This window comes from Nipponia nippon, unplaced genomic scaffold, assembly GCF_047370975.1.
Source record: "Nipponia nippon isolate SJK-2023a ecotype South Korea unplaced genomic scaffold, ASM4737097v1 scaffold_1, whole genome shotgun sequence".
NCBI classification, from domain to species: Eukaryota; Metazoa; Chordata; class Aves; order Pelecaniformes; family Threskiornithidae; genus Nipponia; species Nipponia nippon.
In genome coordinates this window covers 121,714,743-121,742,225 of record NW_028262290.1, presented here as the reverse complement: position 1 = coordinate 121,742,225, position 27,483 = coordinate 121,714,743, and the positions used below count along the sequence as shown (strand labels likewise).

The window sequence follows — 27,483 nt, the reverse complement described above, 5'->3', positions numbered from 1 at the left end:
TTTCTGTGCTGCAAATGTTATGTTTTCCCACACCCTCCCGCCGTGCATATTGGTATTTCTCTAATTGTAAGTGAAGTTTCACATGTTACAGTGGTTTTATGTGTGTGTGCGCATGTACCATGTACTTGATTGAATATATAAATGTCTAGCAACTCAGTTGTAAACATTTCCCCATGATCGGATTTGACATTCATCAACCCTAGTATGCTTTTTTGTGTTTCTTTTAGACTAAAAGTGGGAAACTAGATTTATAAGATAAGTAGGAAAGCAGCATGGAGCTATTGCTTAATAAATTGCATTTTACAAAAAAGTTTAAGAAAAATCACTTTTTTCTCCTTAAAGTTTCAGAAAAAGTAACTTGTAGAGAATGTATGTCAAATGTTAAATAGCAGGAAGGTGTTTTAATTTTTCATGTTGATCCTGATGCATTCCGAACTTCCTTTTGAAGACTAACTGTGTTGGACATAGCCTGCACTTTCATTAATGACCATTTTGAGAAGGGAAGAGTTACAGTAACTAATCTGGAAAAAGTGGCTATGTTAGAACTTGAACTACTTAGAGAGTAATGAAAAAACACAATGTTTTTTGTCAGACCCAAGTACAGACAAATTTTAAGAAGATAAGATCCATTTGTCACGTGGCAGGATTTACTGCACATATGCTGTCTTGTGTAGGCACAAGGTGCATCTCCATATATTCTGAGGTTGTGCGGGAATAGACTAGGGCTGGGAGTCGGTGGCTGCCACTGCTGCAACAATATTTGAAAGCTGTTCTCTCTAACCCTTTTTTCCTAATGACACTCTTTCCTGTCAAGTGACCAAATGATTTATAAACTTTGGGGAGGAGGGAGGTGTTTCTTTTTTGCTTACCGAGGTTGGAGGTTGTGAACTAACTTCCCCTTGCAAGTTGTATGCAGCCCGTTGAGCTGAAGCTCCTCTGGTTTAAATGAGACTTCAGTTTTAAGCTTATGGGGCCAACTGAGTGGCAGTGATGAAAAAATAAATGGTGGCCCTTACTCAGGCAAGACCTCCTTTTTTGTGTTGTTTTTGGTGGGTTTTTTTTTTGTTTTTATAGGAGTGAGGAAAAGAAAATATGCCCTGTACGGGAAGATCCTTTACTAGCTTCTGCTTTCAAAACCAGATGCTTCTTCAGCTTAAAAAAATTTTTAAAAAGACTCCCTCGTATCTCCCAGTGGTCATTGCCAATTTCAAAATATCCAGCAACAAAGCAGGCTGTTCTTAAATCTGTGTGTCACATTCTGAAAGGCTCTCCAAGGATTTGTTCCTTCTGACAAGGGACCCTCTGGAAGACAACAGGAGAAGATATAAGGCATTTGAAGAAAATCACACTAACAGGATGGTTTTAAAGCAAATCCCACTAATGGAGCAGGCTGACTCTGAGACAGATCCTTCTGTTCTTCACAAGAGAACAGTCAATACTTTTCAGTGGTTAAGGGTAATTCTTTAATCTAATTTTTGGCAAAGGCATGAAATACATATGCTAAAACAGTGTTGAATACAGGTTTCCTTGGAGTCTGTTGCTATCTGTTTTGAAGGTCTAAGTTGGAGTTATGTTACCTGTTCGTAATAAAAAAAATACGAAACATCGATGAAGAAGTTCTTTTTAGGTGGACAGACTCAGTTTCAATTCAGATTTTTTTTCTTTTTTCTTTTTTTTTTTTTTTGATCTGTTGTTTCTAAACCCCAGTGTCTCTCTGCCAAGGTGCAGCTGTTAACCTTCTCTTCCATTGTCATTCCAGAAGGAGGTTGTCTTTCAGCTTATTGGAGAGCAAAGTTGCGTACTTTTTCAATAGAGTAAATACCTGCTCCCCCAAAAAAGCCAAGTGTAACTTTAAGAAAGTGGCATTTTATTAAAAAAAAAAAAAAAAAAGACATTTTGAAATAATAATAAAAATAAAGGGCAGCTAGAAGTCTAAAGGAAGCTGTAGCACTTTGTGGATTATCTTTCTAGCATATTTATGTAATTAGTTTTTAAGATGTCTAGGGAGAGAACTAGTTTACTGCTTTTTTACAGGCTAAAAGAAGAGAGGCTACAAATGCAGCGAGTTCTGTGTGTCTCCAGTTTAAAGTTCTTGTCCTACACCAAACTTCAAAAATAGCTTGAGGCTGTGGAGAATGGCGTGGGTTGTTTGGTCTGTCAGTCAAATCCTTCCCAGCAAATGTCCCCCTTCTTCCTTCTCAAATGGAACGGTTAGGATAAGAGCATGTGCCTCAATTTCTGCCTAGCTTCATTTCCCTGTTTTTTAGGCTATAGAATTTTTGCTGTCCTTTTAAATAGAGTGAATAAATATCAAATGCTTATTACCCTGAGAATTTTTAATTAATTATTTATAGTCACTCCCCATGATTAATACACTGTTTTTATTCTAGCAATAAAAGTCACGAAGGGGATAAATTCATTGCAGCTCCACCTTCTTCGCCTTTGAAGAAACAGGAATTAGAAAATTTAAGGCAAGTAAATAATATAAAATATTCACCACTAAATGAGCCCCCTCTGAAACTGTGCTATGATTCTGGAGTCATTGCTAGCTTGTTTTTTTTAGGCACTTGCAACATTGAATTGTAGCTGTTAATCTAATGATGCCTTTTTTCAAATGTGTGTGCTTCCTTTCTTCTGGGCTTCGAGTCCAAACAAGTAGAAACCATCCAGAATTTCAATTCAGAAGGTAGATTTATAGGCTTGGCATTATATATTGGGCAAAACTAAAAAAATCAAGTCCCATAAACGACAAAGCTAAAAACCTGGCAATGGCTATTGTGATTGGTAGAAGGGGTGGAAATTACTGTATGGTACCTTTTTCCCTTCAAGGCCTTGGTAAGGCTAGTTTGGAATTCAGCCCCTACAACATTACATGCTTGTTAGATGAAAAAAAAAAAAAGTGGTAAAAGCAGCTATTCTGCTTTCAGATAAGAACGGTGTTCCTTTCAGCAGGAGTAAATTCATAGTTTGCATAAAACAGAAAGAAAAATTGCCTCTTCCTAGGCGTTTGACTTCTTCACCATGGAAGAGCTTGACTGTAAAATTTGACTGTAGACTTTTTCGTGTTCTCAAAGATCCTTAAACTACTTGTTGAGCAGTCTGAGTGCTCTCCAAACAGAGTAGCTCCCATGTGTCTAAATAAGTATCATGTTATCTGGAACCTCTTTACTTTTCCCCAACAAGGTTATCATTAGCTGGCAATGTTAATTATTTCAGGTGGCTGCCAGCCCGTTGAAAATCTCTCTCACTATAAAGCTTGCACCTGTTTAGAAAAAAAGAAATCTGTTTTAAGTTTTCATTATGACAAAGCATACAGTAATTTCCCACTTAAACTCTTGGGTAAACACTCTGTTCCAGCCTAACCCCAGGTAACCTGTGTTTTTATAATGACCAGCTTAACCTTTACTTTGTTCCACTATGTGTAGCAAATCTACTTGTATTCATTTAAAAGCAATTTAGCAGGAATCTGTGAGGAGACATTACTGAGACCTTGATTATTTATTCTGAAGTGGTACAAGAGCATGCTACTCAAAATAGAAAGCACTGGATTAAAAACAGTGATGTGGGTTGGTTGTGGGTTTTTGTTTTGTTTTCCTTCTGGCTGTTGAAAATGTGGTTGCCACATGTCAAAATTACATGGTGTCACATTGTGATTTTTTTTTTTTTATACGTAGTCTTTTCTTTCACAATCAGCTGTTGTTATCTACTGATGAAACCTGACAACATGTTAGGAAAAACTTATCAGTTTAGCAAGAATTACACTGCTTCTGGTAAAGAACATCATATAGGGAAAGGAAAAGCATTGATTTATTTTTTTTTTAATACTTGCTTTGGTGGTTAAATCCAGAGGACTAGACATCCCTAGAGAGTGGTTCTGCTAAAATGATTTCTAGGTTTCTGCAGATAGCTGTGAAAAGCAAAATACATTATACTCAAATGTTAGTATATTCCTGTAGTCTTGCTAACTAAGGAGCTAAGTGAGAAAATTAAAATTCTTGTCTAGTCAGGGAAAATTAAGAAAAAATTCTGAATGTTGGGAAGGATTATCCTGAGGAATAGGTGTCTATTCAATTCAGCTTTTCCCTGTTAAGTCACTGGATTAAAAAACTTCTATTTCTTCTAGAACTGAAATGGGCAACTTAAATGCTTTTTTTGCATGATTTGGTACAGTTGCACATCCTAATAAGAGTTTAAAATGACTGACTGACTTTGCCCCTAAATAGTTATTAAAAATACCATCTAGAAAAGGCTTATGTGTCATATCTATTGTTTGGTACTTGTGCACAAATTAGTTGAACAGACTATTCTCATAATAAGCAGTAATTCAATTGCAAGGTTTTAAAGGCAGCAAGCAGAAGTCTGAGGACACCAAACGTTGCTGAGAATTTATGCATAGGAAGTAGAAACTCCAGATTTTTCTTTTGAGTTTCTTCTAAATAATTCTGCTCCTCACTTCTCATCTTCCGAGAGGCCAATTCCCCCGCTCTGCTCTCAGCCTGTGGTATGTTTCACCACACCAGAACAACCCACCACTGTTAGGATACATAAAGAGTAAAGGAGTTCTGGTAGACTGCAGTGCTACAGTTGGAAAATTTTGTGGATTTTATTGTAAAAGTTGAGATGGATAGCAACAGACCTTGTTGTAGCCTTTTTCTCCCTAGTTTGAACAACTTTGTGTGAAAATGTTAATTTTGCCCTTCAGAGCAGCTAGAGATAAAGGAATAGTTTGATCAGCCACTTTGTCCTGAATAGATTTGAACTGCAAGCCCTTGCTATAAGGCACGTGATCCAATTTTACCCCCTTTTTTTTTTTTCTTTCTTTTCGCTCTTCTGTTGGCCATCTCCAGTCCATCATTATGCTTTATTCATTTTATTTACTTAGGTATCTTTAAAGTGTGCAGACCCTAGTATTGTATATGGTATTCCAGGAGCATCACAGGCATTGCTAATAATTTCACAGGTAATACTGTAAGGACCACCGTTCCTCACCCGTATACCTTGCAGCTTCTCCATGCCTACCCAGTATTGCCTCATTTGTCTGCTTAAAGATTGCAGTGGTCTGTTTGGCCCTGTCATGATACTGGAAGCTCGCAATGGTTGTCATCCATAGCCACTTCACTCTCTTCTTCCTCGCTGTCAGCCACTGCGTAGTTCTCCCCCATCTCCCCTTTGCTGGTGCTGAATTTCCACATTGAGTAAGCACCATCTGCATTCTGTATTTCTTAATATTTTTGTTTGCTTTGTCTGCATTGAAATATAAAAAGTAGCACAATAGTAGATATAAACTGTCTTAGCTATTTTAATTTATTTCAGATTAGTGGTGTTCTCTTAAAACTACCATTTTTGGTGCCTTCATAGTCGGTTTTGAAGAACTGGATTTGCTCTGGCTCGCCCTTTGCCTGAGAAATAAGCCAAGTCAGATGTGGAGTTTGGGTTCTGTAAACTTGCAGTTGGTGTGGGCTGACAAATCTTGTTGCCTAGACCTACACAAGAGGCTGTTTGACATAATCTGGCAGTTTAAAAAAACATTTTTCTTTTTCCTAGTGCAAAGGCAGTTTTATTTAGGGCATGCAGAGGCTCAGTGATGCTGGAAGTCTGCCGTGCTCAAAGGCGACCTGTGGAGTTTTGTCAGAATCCTGACCGGGGCGAAAAACTAGTTTGTCTTTTCCCTTGTGGTGCAATTCTTCTGCTCCGGTTAGCTGTCAGCTCTCTTGAGCGTTTGGTTTAGCCGGCTCAACAATGGATCCAAGCGCGCAAGAACAGTACTGCAGGGAAGAAAACCTGAATATTTCCCTGTTCTTCAGATGGCTGTTGCTGAAGAATCTTGCCAGCTCTTACACAGCTTAAACAGTGACAAGTCCTTAGAGCAGAGGAGTAGGTTGCAGTTTTGCTCGACTTACCTATTGTGTGATTGGAGTGTGTCTTGTGTTTTGAATTTACACTTTCAGAAATAAGATTGGGCTTTTAAAAAGTTGTGGGAAATAGAAGACCCATATTGGCGTAAAGGGCAGCAGCAACCAACTCTGCAGGCCTTGACTTGTGTCTAAGGGTATTTAGCTGGTGATGCTTAGCATCTCTACTGGTTTAAAAGCTGTGCTTGCTTGAGGCAGAGACGAAAAGAGGCTAGTTAAAGCAGGCTGTTATTACAGAGATTTCCCTCCCCCTCCCCAGTCGCAACCTTTCAGAAATATTTTAGGTTTGGGACTTGATCTGGGGAAACTTTCCTTTCCCTCTCTCAGGCTTTTGTATGTGTTCAGATTCGATGTGACATCTGGGCACGGTGGAGAGGAAGTGGGGGGTAGGGAGAAACACTGAAGTTTCTTATCCCGCTTGTGCATAATTAAGGAGCATGCCTCCTGGGAAAGGGGAAGAAAAGCACCCCAGGTCCTGCCGCGAATTACATGACTTACTGCTGAACCGAAAGTGGGCTTGACAGTTGCCAGAAGGTTGGCGCAGTAATAGCCCACCTACCGACGGGAGAGTTGAAGGGTCTCCTCCCACCGCTCCCAACATGAGACCACTCTACGAGGATCCACTCTTCCTCCCTGGAGAAGGACAGAGTCCGTGCTCACAGCAAGGCATTGCGGGCAGAGGCTTGTGCCCAGAGGACGAGGCAGCCTGCGCTGAATGATGTCTTACGACGTGGAAAATATCCCCAAGTCCTGTGTTTGGGGAGGTGGGGGAAGTTATTACAAAGTGTGAAGCTTGGCCTAATGATGGCATCCCGATGTGGGGTTATTGTTTGAAGATGGAAAATTAAAGTAGTTCAGATTTCATTACAGGAACTGTCAGAGATTTTGTGGGTTTGGAAAGATAAGAAAGTCTGTGACAGCAACAAAATGCCACATATCAATCAGAGTCTTGGCAGCGGATTACAGCTCTCAGTTGAACACAAAACTGGAAATGCCAAATTCTCCAGCGTTTATTGTTTCCCTGTGTGCAAACATTGTATGATATAAGAGTGAAATATGTTACAACTTAATTGATTGCTACTATGTGTTTGTAGTGTATGTTATAAAAATCTACAAATCTGCTACCCTTTGCTGCAGCAGAAGGGGAGGGCAGGGAAGTACAAATGAGAGTGCAAGGCAAAAAGAATAAAAAGAGGGTGAGAAAGGGAGACCGTCCATGAGAAAAAAGACACGTGGTGCGATCCATCTTTTTTTAATTTGTTATTTATGGTCAAAATTGCAAAATCTTACTGAGCACACCATGGTGGCCCTTGGTTTATACTGGTAGAACACAATGTATATATCTGCTAATTCAGAGAATGCAATTGAGACTGTAGATAATGAAACACTAGCTCCTTTACTTCGTAGTTTGACGCAAAGACATTATTGTAAGTTTATGATTTATTTCTTCAGCGCTTAACAAGAAAGAAATTTAACAGCTGCATTTGCAATCACAGAATTTAACATGTTGGCTTTCCCCCCTCCCTTTTTTTTTTTTTTTTTTTCTTTCCCTTTTTCCCTCCAGGTGCTCAATACTTGCGTGTAGTGCTTATGTGGCTCTGGCTTTGGGTGATAACCTTATGGCATTGAATCACGCAGATAAACTCCTTCAGCAACCAAAGCTGTCAGGGTCTCTTAAGTAAGTCTGATGTGGTCATTTCTTCTTTCTCAGCCCTGCTTTTTGCTGGAGAGTTCTGAGTTGAAGCTTCCAATGTCTGTAGCTGCTTGCCAATTCTGTATCTGATGCAAAGAATTGCTTGACCCGCTCCTGTTCTTGTTGAAGCCCTGACTAAATGTTCATTGACACGCAGGAACACGAGTCCCCTCGTTTGGGTATGAATTCCACGTAATTCGGAATCTATCACTGCTTTTGTTGCTACTTGTTTATCTCCACCTATGGGTCCCATGCAGTGGCAGGGCCGTCAGGTCCCTGTCCTGATTCACTGTGGGGCTGTGTTGGCACAGCACAAGGGGCAGGAATGAGCAACTGGGGGTGGACAACATCAGCCCAAGCCAGCGTGCTGCTGAAAGCTCGCTTGTGAAACCGCAGCCTCGGAGGGGAAGGTTTGCACAGTTGGTAGGGTACCCGATCTTGGGTGTGCAGGACTGCCACTTCATCTGCTGCTGTTGCTTATATAGGTTCCATTCTTCAGTTTCTCTTTTTCACTTCTCATTTGGCACTGTATGTTTTGAAACATATTCAAAGCTCATTCTGTTTCTACCCACCGGTTCTCATACATCTCTGCAAATCCAAAAAAGGCAGCTTTAGCCCCATCCTTCTGACCTTGTTTGTGCATTTAATTCCTATGTCATACACAGGATAAAATATAGTAGATGTTTTTATGGTAGTAATGATAATTTTCAAACCTGGTAATGTACTTGAGGAAAGCACGCTAACTTGTGCTTATTTTTATATTCTGGCAGCATACTCTAAAATGGTCCATGCCAATTAAATTCTTTGGCTTCCATGCTTCGAACTACTGCAGAAGCTCATCTTTTTGCACAGTCATTGTATATGCAAGATATTAGAGGAGTTTGCAAGGTAACACATAATTTTGTGAAGGCAGTGTTACCATTATGTAATGCAGGAAATACTAGATGACCAGTTTTTGCAAAGACAGAGCACCGTATATCCTGGTCCCAGGAAACCAGGCTTTTGCGCAGATTGGGAATATGGAACTGTTCCTGTTTTCTTAAGTAAAATAAGTTACACGTAGAAAGTTACATTTGCTTTATCAGGTCGAAATTGCAGAAGTTATTTTGGATGATTGGCTGATATTTTACCTGATGTTTCGTAATTCATTACAACCAACTATACAGTCACTTTGAAGTGTACTGTATACAGCTGCGTAGAACAAGCGTGAACTTTTTTGCCCAACTTTTGTTTCAGATTAAATATTTGCAAGCTAACTATGCTCTCAATCAACAGGATTCCTTCTGTTCCAAAGTTGAAAAGGAAAGCTGCTGATTAGCTGAGCTGAATTACAAGTGTCAGACTTGCTTAATTCTTTTGCAAAACCTGCAGTTGGAAAGGTGTTTGTGCCCCATGGACAGGCCCGTATAGTTGCTGTCCTTAGAAATGCAGCTATCTTGCAGAATTAGTTGGATTTTTATTGAATGTAAAGTCACTTAACACCTCAAATTATAGATGTATCCATATCCTGGGGTGTTTTTGTAAGGATTCCTTTTTTAAGTCTCAGATAAAGCCATAACAAGGTACTGTCTTCCTGGAATGGCAATTCCTGTGCATGAATGAATGGTCATTACTCAGGTGCAGATTTTTTTACAACATTAGTGCCTAAAAGCAGTAAATGGCAGAATTAGGTATTATGACAATACTTTATAAGCAAGGTAACTTCCATGCAAGCGTTTCAAGTATTATTTTTTCATGTGCTTGCATTAAAAACTGCATTTAGTTTGTTTTACATAAGAAACTGTGGGGGTTGTTATGCTGACGTTTCTACCTAATTCTTTGCTGTTGTAGGTTTCTTGGGCATTTGTATGCAGCAGAAGCTCTGATCTCTCTAGACAGAATATCTGATGCCATCACTCACTTGAACCCCGAGAACGTCACTGATGTTTCCCTCGGGATCTCTTCAAATGAGCAGGATCAAGGTTAATGAATCCACACTTCATTAGAACTGGTTATGCTTACAACTGCCTTCCTGCTGTAACTTTCTATATACAAATATAATGATGATTAAGACATCTTGTTTTAAGACCGTAGGTTGTTTGGAGGTTTTTTGTTTGTTTTTGTTGTTGTGTTTTTGTTTTCCTGGCTTTAGTTCCTACTTTGTGTTTGGTTTGTCTTTTGCATTTTTGTCATTTCTTTGAAGTGGCTAATTGTGTAACATAAATAGAACTGTATGTTGTAGTGTTTTGACTTGCTTGAAGGTAACTTTTGAAAGCTGCTTTTAAGTGTGCAATTATGGTTAAGTTTGAGCTTCATATCTTCTCTTCCAGCTTTTTAGTCTCTAAGCCAGGCTTTGGAGTACCAGTGAAGTCTACTTATTGTATTTGGTGAGAGATAGGAGTGGGGAGAATTTAGTTAATCTGTATCTTAATCTTCTTGCAGTGCTTCCAGTTGGGAGTGTGTATTCTGTAACAGAAAAATACTTCAGAGCCTGTCTGTATAGTTAAGTCTACAGCAGCTCTGATTTCAGTGACATGTCTGCAGTTTAAACTTCACTGTACTCGTCTGCAAATCTAAAAGCAAACCATTGAAGATAGGAAGTCTTAAGTGGTGTAAACTCTTGAGCAAACTGATATGTTTTCCCTCTTTAATGTCAGACCATGAAGAAAGAAGCAAATTTGTATCTTTTAAAGCTTATTACAAAATAATACAAAAAGCTCACGGAACATGATGGGTTTTGCATTTTTTTTTTTTTCTTTGTAGGGTCTGACAAAGGAGAGAATGAGGCGATGGAATCTTGTAAGTACCAGCCACCACATTCAGCGGAGTATAGGAACTTACTTGGCCAGTTTGGAATAAAAATGTAAGAGAAAAAGCATTTTTTTTTTTTTTTTTTTTTAATTGCAGCTGGCAAGCAGACCCCACAGTGTTATCCCAGTTCGGTCACATCTGCACGAACAATGATGTTGTTTAACCTTGGGAGTGCTTATTGCTTGCGGAGTGAATATGACAAAGCTCGAAAGTGTCTTCATCAGGTATGGAAAACGATCTCGAGACAGCTTTAGGGACAAACGTACTTCCTTCAAAGTGCCATTTAGATCACAGCAAATCCTGGTGATTTCATAGCCCAGGCTTATTTGCAGACTTTGCTGAGATGGCGGCTCTCTTCTGTCTTTATGAACCAACCTATATTAGTAACAAAAAATAAATGAAATCCAAATTTTTCCTTGTGTAAATAGTTCAGTACCACTATGTGAAGCGTTTTTTTCCCCTAGATCGTATCAAAACAATGGAATATGACTAAGAATCCATGTTGCTTTTTCTAAGGTGTTTGTTTTGTTTTGTGGGGTTTTTTTAATGGCCCAATAGTAATTGTTATATTTCAGAGGAGAGAGTTTTTGAGGGCCTTGAGTTTACTTCTCTCTAATCAGTTAATAACTTGCCATCTAAGCTATTAACTTTAGGGCTGCGAGAACAAACTACAGTTCTGCTAGAGATATGTTTCTTGCCTGCCTCTTGCCCCAAGAATTCTCAAGTACTGCTTTTGAAACTCTCCATCTTCACTTAGCCTGTGTCGTTTGGTCCTTCTTATGGCTGGGACCGATCTCTTTCAGTGATGATATGTTTGTCTCTTTTTTTGCAGCCATTCCTGTCTGTCAGGCAGACTAATCAAATGCATTGTCAATCTGCAAACTGAAACAGCAGACTTCCAAATTACTTTGTAGTAGTTGTATAGGTGAACAGGTTTAACTTCTGTGAAGTTCTCAACTGCTTAAGGCGGTTGTCTTGCACTTTTTCCTCCCGAGGCCTCTTAGGATTGGGCAGGTGTCTGTGCTTGGGCTCTGTAGCACGTGTGTAAAGCCCAAAGGAGTGTAAGGCCATCTGTGGATGTAAAGTGTAGTAGGTTTCTGCATCTACAATAAATCCAGTGCTTTTGGGAAGCCTCACACATTAATTATTTTATATGCACACATTATTTATTCTGTGTGTGCAGTTGCATTGTATGAGGGGGAGCAACAGAGAGCACATATCCTTCACTAAAACGAGATGCATGGCTCCCATGCATAGTGGGGTCCCATGGAGCAACAGAATAAAGGCCAAAAAAGTATTACAAAGTGTTTAACTTATGAGTGAGATTCTAGGTTTATTTGCTGAAATGCTGAGGCATTTGAGGTAATTGCTGAAAACTGCTTGTTAAGGTAGCTTTAAAATTGGATAATTAGCAGTTGTCCATTCTGAAGAGCATCTGAGAAACCCTTCCTAAAACAACAAAACTTATGTGGCGGTTCAGAGTTCCTGAGCCAGAGTAGTACAGGGTGCTTCCAGAGACTAAGCTTTGCATAAAGGGAGAAAGCAGGGATTGATGAATAGGGTATTTCCAGAACTTGGCTGTCGTGCGTCTTTTGGGGTGGGGTTTTTTGTGGGGTTTTTTGTTTGTTTGTTTTGGCATTTTGTTTTTTTTTAAGGACTGAGGGAAGCGATTGCCTTTGCATTTCAGTCTTCCTAATTCTTATGTTACCTACTTCCTATCACACTATAAGGAGAGTTCAGATTCTGGATTATGGGGTGCAGATTATAGAGGGATGAGAAGGGTCCTCTGTTATTGGTGGTCAAACTATGTCCCCAGTATGAGCTCCTGGTGAGATCAGGTCTGTCAGGAGCTGCTCACTCCCTCTCTGTCAGAAGAACAGACCCCATGTTACTACTGGCTGTTGAATCTTGAACTGCCAGATGTGAAACACTGTGTAGAATGGTTTCTTTGTGGTTTTGTGGATGGCCAGATCAGCTGATTTTTATTTAGCTTGTCCACTAAGTGGTTTCTTCTGAGGGAGCATCTCTACCATCTGTTTCTTGTAAAAAGATGCAGATACCAGGCACCACAATCAGGTATCCCTGCAGCAAATCATCTTCTTGCACCCATTTTTGATACAGAATCAGTCCTGTTACCTTGTCGTCATTTGTGCAGATATGTATGTCCTCTCTTTCTCAGGAAATGGATCAATTTACAATTTAATTGTACAAATTTATAGAGTCAAAGGTGCATTTTTGCTGCCCTCTGGACTGGGCACTTCTAGAAAAGGTGGACTTGCAGGATTCAGTCTTACTGAGATCATGGGAGTCATCCTTGTACTAGGATTATCAAATGTTCACATTTGAAATTTAGTTGAAAAAAGTAAATTTCAGAGATTGGAACAGAAATTCTTTCTTACTCGTGATTTTTCTTTCTATTCATGGCTGGGCATTACCATGTAGAACCACTGGTGTGGTACTTAAATACCAGTATGATGATGATACTCAGTGACCTTGGAAGAAGGAAGGCAAAGGATAAGGAGGAGGAAAATAATATTTTCCTTTCAAAGGCCTGGTAGCCCACTCTCCCTGTCCCCCACCCCTTGCTCTCTCCACCCCTTTCCCACTAAGATTTAAAAGTGGAGAAGGCCCTTCTGTTTGAAGGGAATGAGCAGCAGTCTGGTGATACATGGTGAGACTCTGGGTGTAGAAGCTGGTGAGACAGAAAGCAGGGACCTGTCTGGGATGTCTGGAGGCAGTTCGGCAGAGCCGTGTTGTCCTGGAGGCTCTGGACACCTCTCAGATGGAGCACAGGGACCTTAAAAGCCAAATTAAATCAATGGCACGTGCCGAGTGTGCTGTAGATCAAGAGTAGGGAGTTAGATCTGGAGCTAACGTAGAAGACGGCTTCATTGACTTCATAGCTGAAAAATATTTGTATATGGAAAGCTAATGAATGATCCTTGTTAACTTTGTATTCCAAACTTTGGAGCAGTGGAGGTTACCTTCTTCACCTGTCATCTCACCAGGAAAACACAGTAGATTGGCCCAAGAATTACAGACTCGTATTAACCTAAGTATACAGCAGATGGTGCTGCTAATTAGCGTGAAACAATCTCGCAAGGCAGATAATCTTTCAGTCTCTCCTTGCATGCATAAACCTAATAGAGTGCATTAATTTGGAAAATCGTATCTTAGTTTATGAATTGTTATTTGTTTTTGTTAGCTAAGATGACAGCAGTCTTGTCAAGAGGCGCTTTCTTTGAGCTGGATGTTTCTCTTAAGCACTTTCTCTCCCCGCCCCTTTCTTCTTTTTCAATAAGGCTGCTTCACTGATCCACCCCAAAGAGATCCCTCCAGAGGCTATTCTGCTGGCTGTATATCTTGAATTACAGAATGGTAAGGAATTGCATTTTTTTCCCAACATTAAAATCCCTAATTTAACACATAAGCTTCAGTGGTGAATGTAACTTGGTGTTTTTAACATTTTGGATTTTCCCTTGAAGTTTACAGCTAGCCTTCATAGGCAAAATGTTAAAACAAATTCTTAAGTTTTGAAATGTTCTGTCGACCTAGATTTGGGATACAAGGGGAGGAGGGCGGTCGTCATCGTTCCTACTCTTTCTAGAGTTGTGTCAGTATTTTGAATGACACCCTTTAGGCCTTGTCTCCATTTTACGCTGCTGTGGATCCATGTATCCGCACCTTCGTTTCCATTGTTTATTGCAGTCCTGTTCGTACGCACTCCAGACTTCCTAAACATTCATCTTCTGAGCTGGAATCTTCTACACTTTGTGCAGAAATCAGCAGTCATGGATAGGCTCAGTAAAACCCCTGAGGAGGTTCATACTATAAAGAAGGCTTGAAAGGCTTTGCACTAAAAGACAACTGCAGTCCAGGTTTCCCAAAGAAGCCATGTCAAGGGCTACGTAGCAAGTACTGTAACAAAGCTTGTAATATTGATAACTCTCTCTTCCAAAATCCTTCCTTTTGAAGGTTCACTGAGTTTGCACGGGAGAAAATGTCTACATAACGGGGCAACTGGAAAGATTGCACTTGGATTCTGCAGCGTGAGCAGACTGGTGCAGCTGCACCATTGAAGCTGTGATGGTTGCGGACCTGCGCCCCTTGGGGCTTAATATCCGAGTGTTCTGAAATGTTCGGTGTGCCCCTTCCCCTTGAGTTGTCTTGCGTTGCAGGCAGGCAGAGGACTTGAGCATTTGTATTCAGAATTGAGACTTCTACAAGACTTTTCTTATAAAGGCGTTTCTAAGTTGGAATTTCGGAAACCTTTCTGCAACAAAGAAGTACAGAGCAGCAGAGAGTAGAAAGTGGGAGTTATGTCTCTCACCCCTTTCTAAGTATAGAACCGAAAGGAGCTAACAACATTTTTTGTTCTATAAATGCAAACAAAACGGTGCATCTCTTCTGAAAGTAAAACTTTTAGTGACAGAAAAGTATGTGGCAAGAGGGAGAAATGTTCTTCTCAGAACAGAGCAGGTTTTCTCCTACAATTTTATAGGTTTAATTTTTAACAAAGACTATTTCCATTTATAGCAGTATTTATTTGATAGGCCACGCATACAGTTGAAAATCAGATTTCTTGTTTTAAAAACATGGTTTAAATACACCCTTGACACGTGCATTACTGTCTGTAAGGTCACATTGTGAGGGTGTTCTGGGTGAGATCTAGAGCCGCACTGTGCCGGGGGAGAGAGAAGAGGAGCCCTTCAGGAATTTAGAAGGTGCTCTGGCATCTTCCAGCTCTGAGATAAAAGCTCCAGCTAAGAACAGGCAGAATCAAGCAATACCGTTGTTTCACATTTACTTCTATCTAATACTTTTAATGTCCTTGTCAGCATTTCACTGAATCGGAAGGCCGCTAGTGTACGTGGCCTGGGCCCAGGGCTGGCTTGTCAGCTCTGTTCTGACAACTCCTAAGTCATACAAAGGTACTTTTTTTTTTTCTTTTTTTTTTTTTTTAATCGAAAGTTGTCTTGTAGGTAACACGCAGCTGGCACTGCAGATCATCAAGAGAAACCAGCTTCTCCCTTCTGTGAAAACACTCTCCGACATGCGGAAGAAGCCTGTTTTTCAGCCGGTCCACTCGCTCCAGCCCATTCAGGTGCCAGCTTTCACCACTGTTCAAAGGAAGTGAGGTTGTGCTGCAACCTGCTGCTGCCCTGCCCAGGAGGTTCTTGGGATTTTGTATATTTTTTTTAACCTAGGACACCCACATACCCCAATTGCTGGAGTGTGTTCATTTATGTAAATTTTTAATAAAACATGTAAACAAAAAAAGGCGGGCTTGGAGGTGTTTGTAAAGGTTATTTCATAAAGGAAGAGAGGTTGGTATCCGTTTTGAATGTGAGTGGCAGTTTACTTACCAAGAAGAATTGGTTAACCAAGTGTGTAATTCAGTGCTTTTTGAAGAGAATAGATGGGAGGGAAGTGACTGGAAGGAGAATACCATTTACCTGAACTGAAGTCCTGCTGAAATAGCAGTTGTGCGGTGTAGGGTCTATGGCTGCTGTGTTTTGACGTGTGAGCTATGGTTACTGTTCCTCAAAGAGGCTTTTGCCTAACTTTGCTCTGGGTTCCGTTGCCTGTGGTTACCTTGTTTAAGATTATTTTACTTGCAAATAAATAGCACAGCTCCAGTGTTAACAGGGCAAGGCCCTAGTGCCCAGTGTTAGCAGTGTCTTTTGAATATCTTGTCCTTAAAACTGGCAGCTGTAGGTTAGCAGGTCACAGGAGCGATGAGGCTGCGGTGTGAGGACACACTAAGGCCTTCAACAGCCCTCAGCATTGCACTGCAGCACCCTGCCACACTCATTAGATTGTACATCTTTAGGACAAGCCGCCCTGTTTTCTTGCGATATGCTGCAGGGTGGGTGGGTGCGAGTGAGCTGGTTGGTAAGTGGCTCGCGCTGCTGCCTGCAGTCCCTCTCTGCTATAAAGCAGAGGGGCCCTGCCTGCTTCTCCTGCCTCGTGGGCTCAAGAGGTGGCAAGTTTGCCAAAACAGCAAGGTTCAAGAGCTGACTCCTCAGCAAGGACAAAACCCGGTACAGCTGCTAAACCTTTGTCAGTGCGGCAAGTTGGGGGGGGGGGGGGGGGGGGGCAATGGTTGCAGCAGGCAGTGGGTGCTCTGAAGGGACCAGCACTGGGGAACGCTTGCTTTAGCTGGATGGTGGTGGGTTGTGTTAGAGCTTTTTTCGGTGATTATTTGTTTTTTCTTCTCGCTGGTTTTCCTTTGTCCTAAAGGAAGGTGTAATGGTGCAGGTACAGGGGAAGAGTGCCTGGCTGTAAGAAAAAGGATTATTTTGGGGGTGGTGGGTTTTTTTTGAAATGCAGTTTCCACTTCAGAGAAATTCTGCTTCATTTCAAATGTTTGTGCGCAAACCAAGAGGCTGTAAGAAAGCAGCATGAGCAAGGACCCTCTGGTTACTTACTGTAAGCATAGGAGAAGAGATGAGATGCCTTGGGACTTAATCCAGGCACAAAATAATGAGAGCCCAGCATGGAACACAGCATCTCCCCTCCTGGGCTGTTTTGTGTCGTTTCAGCTGTTCTGAGACTTGGCCCAGCTCTCTCCAGGGCAGAGCCGGGCTAACACCTTATCGCCCGTGCTGCTGGCATGGTACTTTGCCTCCGGCCACCACCAGGAAGGTCACACTTCCAAGTGGCCACCTGAGAGGCAGGTCCTGCTCCCAGTAACCTGAGCAGGAGGTAGGGTTTGCCCCCAAGATCTTGAAGAAACAAGCCACAACTGACAGAAGAGGAGGAGTAAGTTTATTAAACCATGTGCAAGTTGTAGAATGAGTAGAAGCCACGGGTGTCATGCCATCATGAGGCAGAAAGCTACTCCCTCTTCTGCATGGTAACTGGCTTTGCTACTTTTCAAGGCTTTCGTAGTAATGACCAAGTAGCTGTTCTCTTCAATAACTTCTCTATTGCTGTAGGAGGTGACACCCACTCTGTCCTGAGGTAGGGGCAAGCAGTTTAAAACTATTAGGAATAAAAGACCAGGAAAAAGTGTGTGGAGATCACCTTTCTGAAAGAAGGGAGAAAGGGAGCTGATACGGCCCTCAAGTCAAAGTAGATTGACTGATTAAATACAAAAAGGTTAAAGATGCTCCCTGTGTGGTCCCGTGCCCTGAATGGAGAAGATTCTTCCCTGCCCTTCCCCACCGCCCCAGGAATGCGGGGCATTCACATGCAAAAGATGCTAAGGCCTTGCTTCGGCAGTGCCCGGCTCCCCCTGAGGCACCCAGGGCTCCCCTCCGCCTCCGGGCTCGCTGAAGGACCCAGTTGCTGCTCCCCAGCTGCCCACATCTCAGCTGCGTTTGCAGGCGAGGCAGAGGCGTTCAGCCCAGCTCTCCCCTCACACCGACTCCTCTTCTGCCCTGAGGTGGCTGCAGGGACCAGAGCAGCTCTGGGATTTTTTCCCCCCCTGCCTGTAGCCCTGCTACTTGAAGAGAGGGGCGAGCAGTGGTGACTTTCAGCTGTTGGGTTGTGTACTTTTACTGCTAACAGAGGGGAAAAATAAATATCAAACACATCTAGGAAGGAGGCAGTCAAGGACCCATCTCCCTCTCTGGCACCGGCATAGAGTCACAGTCCACTTTTGCCTTTTCCCTCAGTTGCTTTTAGGCTCCAATAGTAAAAGAAGTGAAGGTCAAGTAAAACTGGAAGCTGTCCTGCGCCAAAAGCAGTGGGAGCAAGAGGAGCACAGGCTGGGCTGTGTGGTAAGTTAGTAAAGTCAATCATGCTTATTAGTCTCCTCCTGCCCTCCCCCCGCAGCTAGGTTACACTCTCCTTCCCCCCAAGCACCATAAGTGGAGGTAGCCCTGTTGCCATCTCAGCCTCCTTACCCACATGCCAGCAGGGACTCGTACCTAAAGATTTTGGCAAGAAAGTAGCTGACAGTGACCATGGCTGTGGTGCAAGAACTGTGCAGCGCTTGTTCAGCAGTGGCCAGAGCCATTTATTTCATGGTGCTCCATGAGCTTCCAGGTTTTGGTTGTCTTCAGGGAGAGAGCACGGAGAAGCCCAGGCAATACAGAGTACCCCACAGAGCTAGCCAACTTGGTAATCTTGAAACTCAACCTGAGCAGCCTTTTCCCCCTCCTTCACAGGGTCTTCTCCCTCCCTCCATTCAAGTGATCTCTGTACTGCTGCCGTGCTGCCAGCTGCCCCAGCAGGGAGAAAGAGCGATGGTCAAGGATTGCAATGGATAGAGCACAGCATGGTGCTGAGCAGTCCTACAGCTGCACACAGCTGGGGCCAGAAAGCATCTCAGCTTTGAAGAACTACTGCAGCCAGCACTTTCAGAGACTGGCATCCACCTCTGCTTCTACCCACGCTGGGAATTCAGTCAGTGGCCTTACTTCTCAAACCTTACTTGCTGAAAAGCATCTCCCCACGCTCACCCTTTCTCTTCAAACCTTTTCCAAAGTAGTAAGGAAAAAGAGCACCTTTTCTGCTTACCCAGCTTCTGTTGGCAGTCTGCTCTGCAAGACGCCAGATACACTATTAAATGCTCTGGGGGCTTTGCTTTACGTTACCACTCGGAAAAAGCATTACATTCACAATTGCAAAGGTGAAGAAATGGAAGCCTAGAAATGGACCTAACAAGGTTAAACCAGGAACTTTCTGGCAAAACACTGGAGAAGCTGCATAGAGTACACGTGGTGAGTCCAGTATCAAAGCCATTTCCTCCAGTTATGACAGTGAGGCTGTTTTTTTTTTTTTTTTTAATAGACCAGACAACTAAGAGTTTGACACTGCATCAAAACTACTTTAAAAAAAAAAAAAACCAACAAAACCCCCACAAAAACAAAACAAAAAACCCAAAAACCAAACCAACCAAAACCACACTTCTTTCTATAGCACCCCAACATTTACCCTCTCACCTTTCAAAACAGGTGCCTCTGGTTAAAGTTTTCAGTGGTCACCACCTGGAGGCAGCCAGGTTCAAATCCAGGCAAAAGCTTTTGCTTTTTTTTTTTTTTTTTTTTTTGCATCCTGACAGAAGAGAAGGCTTTGGCTGGGTAATACAGAAACACACACACACAGATTTGCCATGAAAAAAACTCCTCACATTTATTTGATTAAACAAAAATAAAATAAACTGCATAGGAACATTTTAAAGTCCAGAGAGACACTGACTTTGTTTTAAGGCTGCCAGTAGCTGATACATCGTCTCCTTGCTACATCCTTCAGCCTTCCCTATGGACCACAAAGATACATTCAGAAGCCTCCATCAACACAAGGGTTCTAACATTTTGCTCACTTATTCTACGTAAAAGTTTGCACATAACCTGTCATGCTTTCTTCTCTGCGGTACTCAACATCCGACATCTAAAAATGTCGCTTTTTCTCCAAGTAGAAATGTGACGCCCTTTTTGGAGCACGGAAGTTCTCGTCACAGCCTGTTTCGTTATCAAGATATAAAAGCTCTGAGCAGCTCATTAAAAGCAGAGCACTGTCTGTCCTGCTGAGGAATTTTTATTATTATTAGGAGAGCAGCATGATTAATCACTAAAGCAGAAGAGAAACAACTGCAACAGAAAACTACAGAACCAAACGATTCAAGATGCCCAGGATCCAAGGACTGGCAAAATTATGCTGGATCCCAATGCAAACCTGTCACAGAGGCAACGCTACTTATGTACTGGTAACAAAGTTCTGTAAGATGGGGCCATACGCCTACAGTCAATTAAATGAGGGGAGAAAAATGCACGTTTGGGACATTGGTTTCACATGGATGACCTCCATTTTGTTCCAGGCTTCCAATTTCTACTGGACTTAAATTGCAGGCGGTGTGTTCAACACCCTCGCTACCCCGACGAGTTGTGCGCGAACCGGGCAGTGCATGACAGGTAATGCACGGTACAAACAAGAGTCACGTACAGTAAGAAACCCCCACCAACTCAGGTGACTAAGCACACCTTACAAACTAGTTAAAAACTTTTTTAGTCGTTTTAGAAAAGAAACTAAAAACAAAACCCAGAAACAGATGTCTCTCCCTCTGAAGGAAAAACTACTACATTGTCTGAAAAGTACTCTACAAACCTATAAAAGGACTTTTTTTTTTTTTTTTAAACTAGTCTGGTAGTTCAAAAGGAAGTTACTTAACTACATCACTACACAGACACTTAACATTCAGTCAGTAAGGCTCTATGAAAAGAGCTTAAAAAATTATCTACCTGAGTTTGTAAGTTGATACAATCATTAATAGAAGGTCTAAGACCATGCAGGTACACAAAGCATTTTTAGAACCATTATTGGTTAAACAATGATGGAAAAAGATGCCAGTCTGGCTCGTTAACCCGTAAGATCACTTAGAGATATCAATGTACGTTTTCCACCATAACATTTACCAAACCCAACACAGCCTATCGTTATTAGGGGTCTCCTGTACCCACTTCTGTCACCCCCTAATATGAGCAGGGGAGGAAAAGAGATTTTTTTTTTTTTTCAATATAGTAATCTGAAAATGTGCTTCTGCAACTTTACTCCACAGGTAAAACAAGGGGCATGTTGCATGTCACTATTAAAGTTGCATAAAATCCCAACATACGGTTTTAAACTGCCTCTCTTGAGAATGTCTGAACCTAAACTGCCCTCCAGGAATAGGAACTTGGTTGCTTTGTCATGGTGGAAAAAAATCCCATTGAGTCAAGAAAGCTGCTAATACAATCACCAAGTCAAAAAAAAAAAATCAGGATCTTATTCCCTTCAAGCATTCGGTATAGCGTTGTGTTTACAGCAATCGTAACATTAGTCTTTCCAAACAGGACATATTTGTAGGCATGCATAAAAGTTTTTCTCTTGTAGAGAGAAGACCTAAAGGTCTTGGGACATTAAGAACACTGCAAATGAACATGAAGTATGTCATGCCAGCTAGTAGTGTCATAATACTGAAAAAAGTTTACATTTCCATACTTCGTAGTGAAAACAGAACAAACACAAAAGCATTTCAGGTATCTCAGTCCAGTTTGCCCAAACATTTGGTTTTATTTACAGATTTTCTAGCAAGGGCATCTTAATATTTCCATGGGCAGGCAGCAAAAAACAAACAAAAGCAAGCAGTCCCCACATTGTACACACTTTGTATCTCTGTTTCAATTAAAATGCTTGTCCAACAGGCCGGATGAATCCTTCCCCCAGGCAGATTCTCAATTATTTCTCAAACCTGTCTGATGCTAAATTGAGGTAGATGATTTACTTCTGCAAAGTGAGGTAGAACTTCAAGAAAAAGATAGTGGCATCTCTAGTTGTGCATTTTGTACCACAGCAAACTGGGTTTCAAACTCCCAAGGACTCAAAGACCAAAGGTACAATATTTGTCTAACGCAAGTACCAGTGTTCGTTTTTTATACAGCTCCAAACTGTTTGTCTACATATCTCTACTTTTAAATACCCTATTACCTTTTGGCACCATTTGGCTTACACTCCTTTAAAAAATAAACAAAAGACTTTGGCACAATTTTCTTTTTTTAAATCAGAACTGAACAAAGAAATTTTATGATCAAAAGTTATGGCAAGATACGCCTATAAGCCTGCTCTCTTCAGAAACTAATTTTGGTTTAACTGTAACGTAACAGACCAGGCCCATTTTCCTGCAATTCCAAGGGAATGCCACATCCAAGTGCCTTGTTCTGCTTTCTCCCAACTTGGTCATGTCTGGCCCCGATACGCTTTAGTTTTCAGGTGTTGCCATCCTTCCCTTGCTTTCTTTAGAAGTTTAAGGTTTACGGGCTTCCTTAAATAAGTTATATTTAAAAGGTACTAAATAAAAAGGAGTGAATTATCTGAAGGATCTGCATTATCAAGTACTGAGTCTGCTTCAGTTTGCTACTGAAGTTCCTGCTTAAATAGTTCTGAGAAAGGACAAGATTGCTTCGTAGGCTGAATCCAAACCAGCCATACTGACTGCTGATAGCTTGTGGCAAGCAAAAAGTTTACCAAAAGTCACTGGTTTAACCTGGCATAGTGAAATTCCTTTGGGAGGTCTAGTAGACAGGTCTGTCACCCACATCTGTTGTTCCCCAATGTCAGAGCTAAGAGAAAGAGGCACAAGCTCACCTCACCCTTCTCCAGGCCATTTCCACTACTTCAGAAGATTACTCTGAATGCTCGTTCAGTTTGCAATCCAGCTTCAAAGCCTTGCTTTTTCTCTCTGCGCCATGTGTATTATGATACGGGGGCATTAACCTGAGAACATGCATAGCCTGAGAACATGTGTGGAAAAACAGAGCAAGGTTTTTGAATCTCATTTAAGTATCACTTTTTAAAAGCCCCTATGGGGCATCTGATGTTGGCATTGTATATTATCACTACTTATTTTCATTGCATATAAAACACTCCATTTTATAAGCTACACTACCACTTTTCAATGAGACCAAGTGTGCTTAGCACTATCTATGACAAAGATAAGGAATTATTTGGGGTAGCTAAATAGTAGTGTTTTTAAAACGAAAAAGCTCCCCAACACGTGAGGTCAAACATTTGAGGTTTGGTGTGTCAGCAAATCCCACTGAATTAGACAGCAACTTCGAAAGAGTTAAAGTCGTTCCTCTTCCTGACAGAGCTGGACTGGGGCTTTGTGCAATGGCTCCATACAAAATAGCAATGGGCAACTTCAGTGTCTGTCACCTTCTACGTGGCGCAGGCTGGAGAGGGACAAAAAGGTTTCTGCAGTTCAACACAATCCTGAATGCACACTTTTTTTTTTTTTAATGCCTGGAAAGCAACTCCCTTCTTGTCCTAGAGAAGGGGGGAACCCAACAAGCATTAAAAGCACAAGAGCATTTCTAGCATACTCCACCACTGTCAGCCACTCTGGTCGGGATATTAAGAGACCTGGCATTTTTAAGACATGATAGGATAAATGCAAGGACACTGCAAACTAAATATTAAAGCTTTTAAAACCAGTTTTCTTTGGTATCTAGATTTTGCAGGTTATTAGTTTTCACAGCCCAAATTGCAAATAATTCTTGGACTGATTAATACAAGACAAACATGGACATCTGTCACAACTGTAAGGCCACCCCCAAGAAGGGAGGCATGTACACAAGCAAAACTTGAAAAAGTTGAAGGTAAACTAGCTTTCTCGCATACCCATATATTGAGTGGCCACACAAATTTAATGACAGACATCTGTATAAAAGATTATCCTTCAAAGACTATTTTTAAACCATGCTATCCTAAGATTAAGCCTAACTGAAACACACTGCTTTGAAGAGTTTGCTTCCTTGAGGCTTTGGCTGAAAGGCAGCACAGTTATTTTTATCTTACTTAGTTTAGGTGTTTTTCTTAGTTTTAGGTGTTTTTCACCCTTCTTTCAAAAGAGGTTTTGCCATCTCATGAATCTGTCTGTCTCTTTCTGGTCCTTTAGTTTAAGCCTCCTCTAAGCAGCAGCTATCTGTCTGCACACATCATCAGGATTTCTAGAAAACCCAGAAAGTTAACACTCCTTGGAGGGGAAAAGCAGCAAGAAGGAAAGTGCACCTTGTGATTTCTCACAAACTTGTAAAGAGCCTTTCAATCTCAGGTCACTTTTGTGCATGGTGGCTGGCAGAGAGATGAACCCTTTCCTTGGAGGACGGTTAAGGCTCTTCAGACTTTATGTTTCAGAGATCTTCTCTTGCAAACAGTAAGGTAAATCCCATGGCATTTCCAAGCCTAAGAGTACTGATACACAAGTTTTTCCTTCACAGAGACAGAAAAAGCCCTCTGTTCCCTACTTTAACCATTCTTGTTTGCCACCAAAGGCCTTATCCAGAGGGTGAAGCAACAGCTCTGTAGAGACCATATCTGCATCAACAGCTAACCTGGAATGCAAGAAATTGAAGAGTAACACCAAATACTTCCAGGGACTCAAAGTCACATTTTGCTAAAGAGATCTCTGTTCTCCCAAAAAGTTTCCGCTTCTCAGAAAAGCTTTTTTTATATCCCTGAAAGGGCTCACTTCCCCCTGCCTCCAAGCTTTTAAGGATCATATACATTTATTTTACACAGAATTCTTTGGTACTGCCCTGGAAAAAAGCAGCAAAGTTTCATCTTGATGCAGTTTGCCTTATGCTGGTACTGGTAACTTTTCACTTGGATCTGCAGCAGGAGATACACAGAGCCACAGGCCCACCCCACCCTAAAAACTACAGCAAACCTTCCCAAATTTTTCAGTCCAGCTCTTTGGGGAAGCCAGAAGATGAAAAAAAATATATTTTTGTCACTGATAGAGTTATTGCAATCCTCTTTAAACACAAAAAACCTGTTGACTTTTCCAAAACGCACCCTGAATCTCCAAAGCTGTGCTTATTTCTTACTTTTGGAAAAAGGTATCACTTCTGTTCTAACAAATCCATCAAACGTTATTCCCTTAAAGTCTCTCTATGGGGAGGGGCAAAAAAAGCTAGTCATTTCACAAGAAAGTAAATCAAAAGGGTTTGATTTTCCCTGTTTCAATGCTCCTTGTAACCTCTTCTGTTATCCAGATAAGGCGCACTGATAAAAGAAACTAACTTCTTTAAAACTAATTTAGCTTTCAGGTGAAGGGGTAAAAAGAAATACTCAATGACAGGATGCATTAAAGGAAGCCTTGCTTTTTATCTAAACTTTACAACGACGGCACTAAGCCACTAAAATGAACAATTTGGTTTAAACTTAAACAATTTTTGTGCATTTTCATCAGCTTCACTTTGTGCTGTTGGATTACTGTGTTTCAGAAAAAAATACACAGAAATGCCAAAAAGATGCAAACTTGCTCTTCCCGGCGAGTGAATCCCACTCACTTTCACAAAACGTTCAAAGCCGTCTGGGAACAAGACGCTGTGCTCACCAGTAAATCAAACACACTGAGGTATAAAAAGGAGAACAGGAAAAAGTTCTCTGCTGCAGCAGCAATTCAAAAAAACAAAAAGTCCCCCCTCCCATGTCCCCACCCACAGAACTGCAGTATGGTCAAGAACACAAATTCTCTACAAACACCTACTACCATTTTCTCCATTAAAAAAGTTACATAGAGCCTTTTTTTTGGCTTAGTCTACAGAACTTGCCACACAAACCACCTAATGTGCACAGCAACACTTGTTTGTGCATGAAACCCCATCGGGGGGAGAGGTAAAACGTTCTGAACTGTGAGTGTGTGGGGATGGGGAGAGGGCGAGAAACCAGGGAGGGAAGGGAGGACAATGAGGTAGATAGAATTTAACTTTACAGGCTCACTCCCTGCAGAAAAGATAAGTACATTCATCTGTAAAAAAATTAAAGATGAGGTAGGTTTGAATTAACGTTGTATTTTTTTTTTTTTTTTCATTTTCTCCTAGAAGAATTTCCCTGAGACAGTTTCTTCCCAATTCAAACACAGATTAGAAGACGAGAATTCGATTGTTTCCAAAGTCGACCACAACAATCATGCCATCAGGGGTGACGGCTATACCTGAAGGACGGTCCATCTGACCAAAGCCGCTTCCCTGAGTGCCGAACTTGCATAAAAAGCTACCATTTGACTCAAATATCTGCACCCGGTGGTTCCTGGAATCGGCCACGATGATGCGCCCCTCTTGATCCACCGCCACTCCCTGCGGGCGCAGGAACTGGCCGTTCCCGGTGCCCTCCGAGCCCAGAAAGCGTGCTGACTGGCAATCTGGATGGATGACCAGAAGGCGATGGTTGTTGAAGTCTGTCACTACCAAGTGGCCCTCGTGATTGAAAGTCACACCTCTGGGGGAATCAAAGTGCTTCCAGAGTGCCCCTTCGAAGCCATACTTGTTGAGAAACACGCCGTCGGGCCCAAACAGCTGAACACGATGGTTCCTTGTGTCAGAAACCAGGATCTTGCCCTCTGCGTTGACGGCCACATCCCATGGGTAATTGAATTGCCCGTTCTTTGTTCCTTTCTCCCCAAACTTCAGAATGAACTGCCCCTCAAATGTGAAGATCTGGATGCGATGATTGTCCTTGTCAGCCACGATGATCCTGCGTGAGACGTCACAGGCCACGCCGGCAGGGCGATCGAACTGGCCCGGCCGGGAGCCCAGCGTGCCAAACTTGTGATGGAAGGTCCCGCATGGTTTGAACACCTGGATGCGGTTATTACTGCGGTCAGCAACAATGATGTAGCCTTCTTTGTCTACGCTAACCCCCCAGGGGCGGCAGAGTTTGCCGTCGCTGTCTCCCTCACTGCCGAAGGAGAGCCCCGGCAGCCCAATGCCTATGTAGCTGCGCCCAGATTTCACCACAACCTTGAAGGGGCTGTTCTCAATGTGTTGGTTGCACATCATCACGGATACCAGGTGCTCTCCCTCTAGCTGTGGACGGTAGCTGACCAGGTAGGTCCCATTCTGCTGATCACTGACGTCTGCCCCGAAAAGGTTTCCATCCGGGCCCATCACCACAGCAGAGATCATGTCACCTCCTGAAAGGCGAGGCTCACCATCATGGTCATAGCCTATCACTGTGAAAGAGGCCACTTTGCCCTGCAGTGCACGCTTGAGGCCTTCCCCAGTGGCTTTGGTCAAAGGAGCAAAAGCCCCACTGCTGACAAAGCCCATTGATTTAATGGCCATATACAATGCCTGGTCAGGGGGAGTGAACATGATCCTGTCATCTTCCTGTGGCTGGAGAAGGCCTCTCACATTCTTCAGCTCCTGCACCTGAGCCAGCATGCGGTCCCGAGCCAGAAGAATATCCATGGTACGACCCTCCTCCAAGACCTGCTGAACAGCACTAATGGTGTTGTCCAGCTTGTTTAGGTTCTGACGTAACTTTTCAACTTGCAAGTACAGTGACTTAGCCTTGACTTGACGAATCTTTTCCACCTTGGGGGGGGACAGAAAAGCACACTTACATCAGGAAAGACAACCCGTAACACAAAAAACATTTCCTAATGTCGCTCTTCTACATAAAAACCGGTTGTGCACTTGTTGCAGCACGCTGACACAGAACTGCAGAACAAGCCTCTAAAAACCGTGATGTAGAGAAGCAGAAATGAGGAAAAGTAATTATTTAGGATTATTATTCTCTCCCATCCTCCAGCCAAAATCATACATTCTTACTCTGCAGATCTGCTGCATCAGAGTGCCATTTGAAAGGAAGAGT

At 42.0% G+C, this 27,483-nt stretch overlaps 2 protein-coding genes across 15 annotated transcripts in view; one reads left to right on the top strand and one right to left on the bottom strand.

Annotated features, from left to right (window-relative positions):
• Positions 1–15,669, top strand: part of CNOT10 (CCR4-NOT transcription complex subunit 10) — a 37,165-nt gene extending 21,496 nt beyond the window's left edge. For 5 of the 11 annotated variants that reach the window (XM_087770685.1, XM_087770654.1, XM_087770653.1 and 2 more), the window contains 7 exons: positions 2,391–2,471; positions 7,477–7,590; positions 9,436–9,566; positions 10,348–10,383; positions 10,492–10,619; positions 13,698–13,773; positions 15,378–15,669. In XM_087770685.1, the coding sequence (XP_087626811.1) occupies positions 2,391–2,471; positions 7,477–7,590; positions 9,436–9,566; positions 10,348–10,383; positions 10,492–10,619; positions 13,698–13,773; positions 15,378–15,532 (721 nt within the window). In that variant the 3' untranslated portion in view covers positions 15,533–15,669. Of the gene's footprint in view, positions 1–2,390; positions 2,472–7,476; positions 7,591–9,435; positions 9,567–10,347; positions 10,384–10,491; positions 10,620–13,697; positions 13,774–15,366 lie in introns of all 11 variants that reach the window. The other 6 variants (XM_087770657.1, XM_087770686.1, XM_087770677.1 and 3 more) reach the window with 5 other exon arrangements.
• A 3,800-nt stretch (positions 15,670–19,469) lies between these two features.
• Positions 19,470–27,483, bottom strand: part of TRIM71 (tripartite motif containing 71) — a 64,366-nt gene continuing 56,352 nt past the window's right edge. For all 4 annotated transcript variants that reach the window (XM_087770644.1, XM_087770651.1, XM_087770647.1 and 1 more), the window contains one exon: positions 19,470–27,203. In XM_087770644.1, coding sequence (XP_087626770.1) covers positions 25,752–27,203 — 1,452 coding nt within the window. In that variant the 3' untranslated portion in view covers positions 19,470–25,751. The remainder of the gene's footprint in view (positions 27,204–27,483) is intronic.